Here is a 10,535-nt window from a genome sequence, read left to right on the forward strand (position 1 = left end):
GATATGCATGCATGCATGCAACTCAGCCTGCCGAGCCCCTGTCTGACCCCAGCTTGTACAAAATGAGGTGAAATGGGGATGTGACAAGGAGGTATCACAAACTCTCCCACAGACAGTGGGGAATACAGCTGCGTGAACCAGTGCTTCTCTTCCACTCCTGCCGCTCAGCAAGACAGACAGACAGCAAATTGACAGCTGTCAAGCCCACTCGAGGGAAGAAGCCCTTCTCCCATCTCCCCATCCCACTCAGGACTTTCTTCTGCCGCCCCCGGCCGCACTGCACGTTGTGAGGGGTTGCCCAGGCCACGCATCCCTGACTGGGGAACATTCTCCGAGCATCCAGCCCGGCCTCCTTGCTACGGCAGCAATCGTGCTGGAAAAATCAGAGCAGGATTAGCACCCCTTATTTCCACCAGTAGTGCCTTTGCCGCTGATGGAAGAGGTAAGTCACAGGAACTTTCCTCCCCTACGCTCATCCTCTTAAACTAAGGCTAAGTTGCAGCACGCTGCTGGGACAACGTCTGACCCCAGCAGAGCCAGGCACGGTAGCTCCTGCGGCATCTTGGCCGTGGTTGGGCCCCTGTACGGCCACAAAAACTGCGGTCAGTACCTGTGTCCTCCTCACCCTCAAACGGGAACACCTGCCCATGGCAGACCCCATGGAAACTGCCCGTATTCCTCCTCCCAAACCCACCCTGTGCTCCCCTGCGGGTGGTCGGGGTGGCAATGGGAGACATGGTAGAGGGCAGATGGCTGTACTTACGCGGGGATCTCATTGGTGAGGTGGCTTGAAAACAAAGAAACAAGGACATTGAGAAGAGACGGACAGACAGAGACCAACAAACAACAGCTCAAACACAGACATCGTCCCCAGGCAGGGTGTTAGGGCAGCAGGGAATCTGAGAGATGGACGGAGCCTAATGCAATACCCTGTCCCCGTGCCGAGGAGATGGGAATTAACCCCGGTGGCTGTAGGAGCACAGTGGTGAGGAAGGGTACTGAGCCAGACCATGGTGAACCAAGAGTCTCCTGTAGGAGAAGTATCCAGCCCAGATATTGAAGAGGACCTCAGTCAGAAGCTGTGTAGCAGGCTCTGCTTATGTTGAGAGAGAAACCCCAGGGACCAGTACAGCCACAGTAGACCACAGGGTCCAAACAGGTACCCCCAGCCCATGGGGTCAGGGTTGAGCAGATGCTGGAGAAGGCTCAAATCCCACGGCAGCGATGGCCCGATCCTGCTGGCAGGACCGACCCTTGCTGCACAAACAGCCAAGGAGACGAAGGAGCTGGCAGACAGGCGTGAATGAAACCATTAAACCCATCCCTGAGCACGTGGGCAAAGAAAGGCACCAACCCAGAGGAGGGCACAAGTCACATTAACCATCTTCATGGGGTGCACACAGTCAGCTTCATCCCACTCCCCAACCAGACTGTGCTAACCCAGAAGATGGCCCACACGTGCAGAATGAGAGCATCCAGACCTGAAGTTGGCCAGGCAGTGCCGTTGTGGGAAAGCCCTCTGCCAACAAGGCAGCTTTAGAGGTACAGGGCTGCAAGTGCCTGCTCACGGCCCCGGTTTGGTTTGCCCCTCTTTAAGCACTGCACTTGGATTTCTTTGACCCTAGTTCTTCCTCCTGCTAACAGCCTTAACTCCTTATTTTGACCTTGGGTCAGCTCAGCAGCCAAGTTACCTCTTTGTCACGGCATTGTGGTACTCCATATATGTCCTACCATCAAAAGCAATGGCCTCTGCATCTCCAGCAGCCTTCTCAATGATCACTGGAAGTGGGGAAAAAGAAGAGCTGTCAGGCAACGGAGCATGGCCTGTCCATCCTTGGAGACTAGGAAAATCCCCCTTTACACTGAACATTTGTCACAGGACGAAGGCATGCACAAACCTGCCATCCCTTGGGGCACGTCAGCACTGTGGCACTCTAAGTAAGCCCTTGGAAAGGTTTGCTGTGGCTTTAGAGCCCGTAAGTTTGGACCATTTCCCTGTTTTGCAGCCAACTGTCAGGAAATCTGCAGCCTTATTGGTTTCCTGGTGGAAGATGGGGAGGAACTTGGGCTCGGTGGTGGCCCAAGCGCTAAACTCAGGGAGGCAGTAGGAAAGAAACCCTGATGTGGAGACAGCTAGGCATTGCTCAGGCCCTCCAGGTGAATCTGTTCCAGCACCAAACCACGTTTCCCTGCCCCAGGCTGCTTCAAGTGAGCACAGCAATATAAACCAGGATCAGAGAGCACTGATGGGAAGAGGTGACGGGGCTGGGTGATCTCTACCCGTGAGCAGCAGCATTTGCCGGAGAAATGGCATAGTCCCCGTTTCACACAACAGTACCAGCCTGCAAACGCCACGGCTTGTTTCCCCTGGATCCCCCCCGACAGCCACAACAAGGACAAGACCTCAGGCTTGGCCTAAGCCGCCCACTGTCCTGCTGCCACCACCTCATCATCAAAGCAGTTTCATTGCCGTGTCTGGCTAATGGGCGGGGGTCCATGTCCAACCCTACCCTGGCAGTCTCACCTTTCTCACAGTGAGCCCCCGAGAAGCCCCTCTGGCAGGCACACTCGTAGCTCTCTAACCGGGGGCTGCAAGTGCCTCCGTTCTGGCAAGGATTGGGTTTCTGGGTACAGGGGTGGCCTCGGAAGGGGGAGATCTCGATGGCGCTGCGGATGTTCTGCTCCTTCAGCACAGGCACCCCCTTGATGGAGATCTGGCAGATACAACCAAGAGGAAGCACAAGGGTCAGCCTCCACCTCTCTGCGGGGCCGGTGGGGGACAGAGGCCAGTATCCTTGGGGAGAAAGGGGGAGATGGGAACCCAGCCTCAAGCCCCACGCGTTCCTGTCATGCACCCCCACCTCCCCCTTCTGCCACTTTCCAACTGGCTGTGCCCTCCTCCCCATGCACATGGACCCACGTGCTGGGGCAGCCCACTCCCAGGCTCATCCTCACTCCCCTCCAGCGATGCCACCGCAGATGACAGCCATCTCCCAGCCAGAGACCTGCCCCGCGCTGCCTGGTAGGGCCTTACCCTCTGCACAGCTCCATCAAAGCGGGTGGAGATGGCGGCTGCTCGAGCCAGCTTGCTGAAATCAGGGGCTCCCCCCACATAAAATGGCTCCTTCAGGTTCAGGAAGGTGTGAGGCACCTGGGGAAGAGAGGGGAGAAGGTAAGATGGAGAAGATGTCAGGCTCTCCCTAAGCTGCAAGCTGGGCACTTGGCCCAGCTCCGTAGGGACTAAAGGAGGCTGCGAGCAGGGCAGGCACCCCTGCACAACCAGGGCTGGTGGGAAAGAAAGCAACGCTCGCCTGTCCCCCACACTCCCCAAAATCCCTCCCTTAAGGCACGGGCTGTGTCCTGGGCAGGGCTGCTGTGGGGTACCGCTAGCCATCTCTGCGGAGGCTGGAGCAGGAGAGTCCCTCAGAAAGCATGCCGGGGTCCGGCACAGCCCTGCCCTAGGGCAGGCAGGAGGTGGGCTGGGCAGGGAAGGGCAGGCTGGGCTCAGCATCCCGCTTAAGACCGGGTTCCCACCTTTCTCTCCATTCCCTGTACTGCTCCTGGCCCTTGTCAGCCACCCTGCCCCAGCCCGGCCACCCCGTACACCCCACAGCCCTCTGCCTCCCTGCCCTGCCATCGGGACCTGCCGCGGGTCACCAGCCACGGCACTGCTGGCGTGAGCCGCTGCCGAGCACGGGGAGCGGGTGAGCTTCACGTTATCTGGTACCAAACCGGGCTCTGTGAAGGGTGCTGGGAGAAAGGGGCTTCCAGCGAACCTCCCCATGCCAAGCTGCAAGGTCCTGCCTGCCAGCAGTCACACAAGGAAAAGATTTCCTGGGAATTTAATTTGGGGGAGATGCTGTTCTAATGCTCTCCTGACGTGGAGGCCTCTGGTTTTGTGTGACTGCCAAAACCAAATAAAGAAATATTGCTTTAGTCTCGCCAGGGTTAATGTTTGAACCCAGAGGGATTCAGCTTGGGTTCACCTGGCTGCTACAGGTCCCCTACAGCAAATGGTTAGAGGAGGTTCTCCTGCATCTCACGTGGCTGCATTTTTGGAGGAGCAAGCCTCCCTCCTTGCTGTCACCCTGCAGCGCCAACGGCACAGCATGGGAAGTCCCAGGTAAGTCTTCAGCCACATCGTTCGCCGGGCACCCGGTGGGAGCGATGTCCCTTCCCGAGCACCTGGGATGGACCCAGAGGCAGAGCAGCGAGGCAAAGATGCAGTTATATGAATCACTAGCTAATGCTTTGTGGAGTTAACACGAGAAACATGACCGGATTAATTGAAATGCTTCCGAAACAAAAATGTAACAACCGGCTGGAAATTAATGACGGAAGAGGAAACGAGTGTCTCTAATCTACAGAGGTCCTAAAGTTGCTTGGTCAGATGGGAAGGGGAGGGGGTGAAACACTGAGATTTGAATGGAAAACAAAACAGCACAACGTGCCAATGGCAGATGAGATGGAGGTGCGGTGGGTCATACTTATCTTTACCTTACGGGATTTCTGGGATCCAGACAGCAGGGGAGGGAAAAATACAAACGAAAAATCAAAGTGAGAGAGAGAAAGAAAAAAAAGAGAGAGAGAGAGAGAAAAGGAAGATCAGTGGGTCACATCGTAACATGCAGGGCTGCAAGACCACCGCTGCAAGGGGTACCCGGGGAAGGGGAGCTGCAGGAGGCATCAGGAGGGGCCGCTGCCACCCCACCGGCCGGGGTAACCTTTGCTTGGAGAGAGGCTTGAAAAGACGAGAGTGAGGGGAAGGAAGAAATCCCTTCTTTGGGCAGGAATATTGACGCTGCACTTCTAGGTGGATCTTAAGGATGAGTTCAGCAGCAATTGGGGCTTTTCCCGCATTATCAGCTTCCCGGCTGGAAAGGCGGACGACATGAAGGCCAGTGGCCCTGCCGTGACACCCCGGGGAACTGCTCCTTGTGCAGAGATGGAAGCACAGAGGGGAGAGGGCACTGGGAGAAGGTGGCGAGGTAAGCTGCCAGCTCGGAGACAAGAGGAGAGAAGGCACTAATGGATTCAGCAGCAACAGTGCAACGGGGTTTTTACTACTCCGTGACCTCCTCCCGGCTGAGCTCCCCATGCAGCCAGCACGGTGGAGGGCTCTTGAGCCCCAGCATCAAGGGATGAGGCCAAAACCCACGCGGCCCCGACACAGTGGCACCACGGGCTGCAAGGGTGCCTTGCGTACCTGTCCCAATACAGGGACGGTTGAGGATCTGCAAAAAAAGGGTGAAGGGGGGGTGGTGTAAGTGTGTGTGAAGGGGGCTCAAACACATCCCTGAAACCAAGGCCCCAAGAATCAGGGCATGCGTGGTGCTGGCAAAGGCGCCGCGGCTCTGTGGGTGGTGGAGGACAAGGAGGGAGGACGAGCTGGAAGAGGTGTCCAGTTGTTGTCCTACAGCACCAGGGTCGGGCCACAGAGCAGCCAAGAAAGGCAGGCAAGCTCTGCCCCGCAGCATCCTTTTCTCCCCAGGTCTCGCCCACTCCTCCTCCACCACCCTTAAAGCCATGAACCACAGGGATTAAAAGCCCACGAGAGCCTGGGAACTTCTCGGCTCATTTCACACAGGAGAGGAGCAGGGCTGGAAGCCCAGAGAGCACTCCCTGGCCCACCAACTCACCGGTGACTCTCCCATCACCCTCTCGCCATTGTTGATCCTCATTACCCCTTTGCGTCCGTTCCTCTCCAACAAGACACTTATCCAGGTGTTGAGGGGAACTGGCTCTTTGCTCCTGGAGGTGAGAAGGGAGGAGAAGACACACGGGTGAGAGCTCTGCCTACAAACACAGCACCGTAAACCTGCCCTGAGTGGCTTGGGCTGCCCAGGCCACCGCAACTTGACCAGCTTGGGCTACCCCAGCTCGCAGCCACAGACAGCCCATCATCAGCCCGGGAAAGAGGCAGAAACCAGGGACAGGCCCAGCTCTGCCCTGTCCCACAATGGGACAGCCGACCAAAAGCCATTGCTGCAAACAGCCGAAGCTAGTAGGAAGCCTGCCCTTCCCTGTTGCCTTACAGTTTTCCGTAAAGGGGAGCACAAAAAGCCAGTGTTGGACACCGAAAGCCACCACTGTCCCTCATGCCTCTGTGGTCACCACCACCCTGATGAGCAGCTGCCCCAGCCCGCAGCCCACCTTACCTGAGCACAGCCGCCCCTTTGCCCAGGTCGTATCTGTACTCCAGGTAACCATCGTGTAAGGCCAGAGAGACAAAGTCCCCTTTGCCATCTGTCTTCTGGCCGTTGTAGAAGATCATGCCGCTGGGGTTCTTGGCCAGGAACACAACTTCCATGGACATTTTATCCCTGAGGAGAGAAGGATTACAGAGATCCTCCAATCCAGCTGCCCACACGCTCTCTTCCTCCACCCTTGTGCACCAAGTCCTTGGAAAACCTCTGCCTGCCTGGGACTACAGGTACGGCAGAGAGATGCCACCCCTGTAAGGTACCCTTGCCAGGCAAGCGATACCTCTGCCATGTTCAGGGTGCTGCTCCGCAGTGCCTATTTACCCAGCCTGTTGCAATGCCATGCAACCAGGGTATGGTGCTGGCTCAGTATGGCTGTAGGGATTCTGGCGATGCCAGTCCCTCTGGACAAACCCTCCAGGTGAAAGGGGAGAGCTCTAGGGAGAGCCCGGATATGCCAGGCGAGGCCCAGAGCACGAGCTCTCTCTCCCAAATCAGCCCCGCAGGCGATGCACCTGCCTGTCCCTCTCCCATTCCCTGGCACTTACTGCAGGTCAGGAACGAAGGTCTGCAGCCCATTCAGTTCCAGGTAGGAGAAGCCATTGAACTCCGGGAGGAAAGGCATGGTGTGGTCCTGCTCTGTCACTGGGCACAAACGAGGGAATGGTGAGGAAGAGGAGGCAGAGCAGCTTCAGCTAGTGCCCCAGCACCACAGCAGGCAATGCCTCCTGTCTACCCAGGCTGGGGAAAATCAGCCCCTTCAGTTCTACCCCCTTCCCCAGCCCCGCTCCTCTGCCAGCTCCCGTCCCACCTAGCTCGCAGAAGTCTCCTTCCCGGCCCATGGGACAGGCACACAAGGCACCTCCCTCCGGCAGCACCAGGCAGGTGGCAGAGACGTGGCAGGGCGAAGGGTCACAGGGATTCCTCTCGTCGGCACACGTTGGGCCTGCAGCAGAAAAGGCAGTCCCATCACGTCAGCATCTCAAACCGACAGCCCATCAGGCACAATCTGGCCTGATGGCCACGATAAATGTCTCTGATGTCTCCTGATGGCCTACCAGTCTTTTTCTCCTGTCTCAGGTGGGGTTCCCATGACCCGAGAAGCCCCTCACAGTGGACCCCACAAACGGCAGATGATACCCGTGCCAGACTACATCCCTAACATGCAAGGGGAAAATTTTTTTGTGCATGAGAACAAACAGATCCTGGCCCTTGTCTTACGTGCATAGGAAGAGGCCTACACTCTGAATGTACTGACCTCACTGGATGCGGCTTCACCCTACACTTCTCCCTCTAACCCACTGCTGACACTCCACACCACGTCCCTCCCCACTGTAGCTCATCATATGAACCCCCAGAGGCTCCAGGATCCCTCAGGGGGAGCCAGGGGGATCAGGAGCCCCAGCAATGCTCTGTCGGCAACCCCCTCCCCGTACCGGTGTAGGTGTAGAGACACTCGCAGTGGAACATCTCTGCCTCCTTGACGTGGCAGATGCCACCATGGTGACAGGGGTTGGGGTGACAGGGGTCGTTGCCGCACTCGCCCACCCCGCTGCCATACAGCACATCACTGCCTTTCTCCCGCAGGTCGTACATCTGGTTGTTCACGTCCAGGAGGCGGATGCAGCCCTTCAGGCCGGTTGTAGCCGCGGTACGATCTGCCACCCTGAAGGGGACAGAGGACAAAGTGGATGGGCATTTTGTTTCCGAGGACAAAAATGCAAAAATACAGAGGTCCTCCAAGCATCTGGGTCAGGCTGTGCTCCCTAGCAGGGCGTTAAGAAGCCTGGAGCCTGCTAGCAGGATGCTCTGCTACCATGGATGCTCTGCCCGCAGCAGCAGCAGATGCTGCGGCACCCAGGGAAGCGGTCCAGGACCCTCACTCACACGGCCATTTGGTCCTCAGGTGCTCCCCCGATGAACAGGTCCGTGTCAAGGTTAAGCCCATCGGTGCCCGTCGGGCTCTCCCCGCTGACGTGGGGCTCCCCATCAACCGACAGCATCCCACTGCGGCGGTTGCGGTTTCACACCCAACGGGGCCCACTCTCAACACGGACCTTACTGGTGATGACGCCCGTGCCGGAGCCAGTGTTAAACCTGGAGAAGAAGAGAGGGAGGTCTATGTCTGTGCCACCCTGCAGAAAGGTGACATCTGTGCCATGGCACAGGGGCTGCCGCATCCCAGGGAGAAGCTGGGAGCACTCGGGAGCATCCCCCCCCGCCCCATCTCTGGACCTGGCTGCACTGGGAGCGCACAGCCGTCCCCCACTGAGCACTGGGACTGTCTGCCTGAGAACTCCTCTGGGGGCTGCAGTTTCCAGAGGTCTGCCCTCCACCTCGCCTCATTCCAAACCTGCGCCTTTGGCTTTTGGAACTGGAAAAATCATTTCATGTCAGATTTCTGGGGCCTTTCTCCCTTTTTTCCCCTGCCTTTCTTTTTCCAGTACAAAAAAAAACCCCACAAACCTCTCACTTGCTCAGAAAACCTCCCACACCTTTCAGCTTTTCAAAATTCCAACTGAAATACGTGAATTAACTTTGCTGAAAAGTGCCACAGGGAACGGGTCCCCTTAGTATTCCTATTACACTGGAAAAAATGCTCCTTCTCTTCTTGTCCATTTGATGCTACTCTTTCCTAGCCTGCAAATTCAAGCCCAGCATCCTCCTGGTGTTCTGCAAGGACCATTCTGGCAAGAGCAGCTGCTCCGTTTCCTCCACACCACACAGGGCTGAAGGGAAGGGCACCCACCTGAGCTCCACAAAGCCGCCAACCAGTGCCAGGGAAATGAAATCTTTGCCACGATTCTGCCCGTTGTAGAGCAGCAGCCCGCTGAGCTCCACCGTCCTGAACTCCATGGCGATGCGCACGGTGTGGTACGCCTTCATCATCTTGAAGGCCAGGTAGGACTTGCCACCAAAGCTGGGGATGAAGTACCTGATAGCTGCAAGAGTCAGGGTAGAGAAAGGAAGAAGGGATGAAGTAGAGAAGGGAACAGAAGGATAGAGAGCAGATAAAGGCCTGACATGAGCCTGTGAACATTTTCCTATCTGTGCAAGCAAAAAGAGCTCTTGTGAAACGGCAGAAAGAAGCTCCCTCTCTCCTCTGGGCCCATGCTCCTGCGCAATCACCCCCTGTCACAGCCTCCCCCACACTCGTACTGGTGGCAACCAACTCCTCCCGTGACGGCATGCCCCCCAAAGACTGCTCCCAGGCTTTAGAGATCTGTGGATTGCTCCCCAGTACTGAACCTCAGTGGTGTCCCAGTCAGCTCCTCCCAGGTCAGGACCATTGGTCCTCTCCATGCCCTGTGATCGCATCCCCTGCGCCATCAGCTGAGCTCTGCTGTGCACACAGTTCCTCATAACCCAACTTCCCTGCTCCTTAGATAATTTTTATCTGTCCTCCCAGAATCCCACATGACAGATTCACATCCATCACTCCAGGCTTTTATTTATTACAGTTGAGATTTTCCAAGGGATCTGGAACGCTAAGTGCTATTAAAACTAACAGGGCTGGACACCCACATCCAGTAGCAGCTTTGAGCATTCCAGCTGATAGCTTTAGGGACAAATTTTCAGGAATAAGCACTCACAACCACCCAGAGCCCCCGGCGTAACACCACGCTGCCAGTGGGAGCTCCCAGTAAAGAACAGCAGCTCTGGTTAAGCACGCTGCCAGTCTGCAGCTGTTTGCTAAGCAGCTCTGAGTGCCAGGAAATAAGAGCCTGAACTACCAGCACACATCTCCTGGTGCTCGAGAGGACCGTTAGTACCTGTCTCTCTGTTACACTAACTAGCCATCACTAGCTACAGGAGCTGAGATAAAAAAGCAGAAGCTCACAACCTCCACGCTTCGGGGCACTGGTGTATCAGAAGCGGAGCCAGGAAGAAATTGCTCCTGGCACCTTCTTACCCTGCAGCCTTGCCGTGCTTGCCTCTTACAACGCATCCCGCACATACAACCTGTTTGTGGCAGAGTTAAGCCACTTAACTTGATCCCTGCAGTGTCTCCCCGCCCGGCACATGTGCAGCGCCAGTGCGAGCTATGGGGCTGGGTTTGTCTGTGCCTCCACGTCTCTCCATCACCGCGCAGTCAGCGCTGTTTTTGCTGGCGTAAGGGACAGACACGGGTCAGAAACACGTACGTTTCTCACAGACGGCTCCTCCTTTGCCCGCCGGGCAGCTGCAGGTGAAGTCCTTCCCGTCGTCCTCGCAGGTGCCACCGTGCAGGCAGGGGTGAGAGTCACAGGGTCGCAAGGGTTTTTTTGTGGTGGGGGGCTGGCGCGTGGGCTTACGGCGGGTGGTGGCGGGGAGGGTGGCTGTGGGTCTGTT

General features: G+C 56.9%; 1 protein-coding gene across 1 annotated transcript in view; it reads right to left on the reverse strand.

Annotated features, from left to right (window-relative positions):
* Window positions 1–10,535, reverse strand: part of AGRN (agrin) — a gene marked incomplete at its 5' end in the record, with an annotated part of 43,380 nt that overhangs the window by 5,978 nt on the left and 26,867 nt on the right. Inside the window, 13 exon segments of the mRNA XM_009699703.1 lie at window positions 764–787; window positions 1,692–1,779; window positions 2,525–2,714; window positions 3,035–3,151; window positions 4,498–4,509; window positions 5,640–5,751; window positions 6,159–6,323; window positions 6,755–6,848; window positions 7,015–7,149; window positions 7,640–7,869; window positions 8,091–8,300; window positions 8,953–9,145; window positions 10,349–10,530. Of these exon segments, the coding sequence (XP_009698005.1) occupies window positions 764–787; window positions 1,692–1,779; window positions 2,525–2,714; window positions 3,035–3,151; window positions 4,498–4,509; window positions 5,640–5,751; window positions 6,159–6,323; window positions 6,755–6,848; window positions 7,015–7,149; window positions 7,640–7,869; window positions 8,091–8,300; window positions 8,953–9,145; window positions 10,349–10,530 (1,752 nt within the window).

Source organism: Cariama cristata, unplaced genomic scaffold (genome assembly GCF_000690535.1).
Source record: "Cariama cristata isolate BGI_N322 unplaced genomic scaffold, ASM69053v1 scaffold25574, whole genome shotgun sequence".
NCBI lineage: Eukaryota > Metazoa > Chordata > Aves > Cariamiformes > Cariamidae > Cariama > Cariama cristata.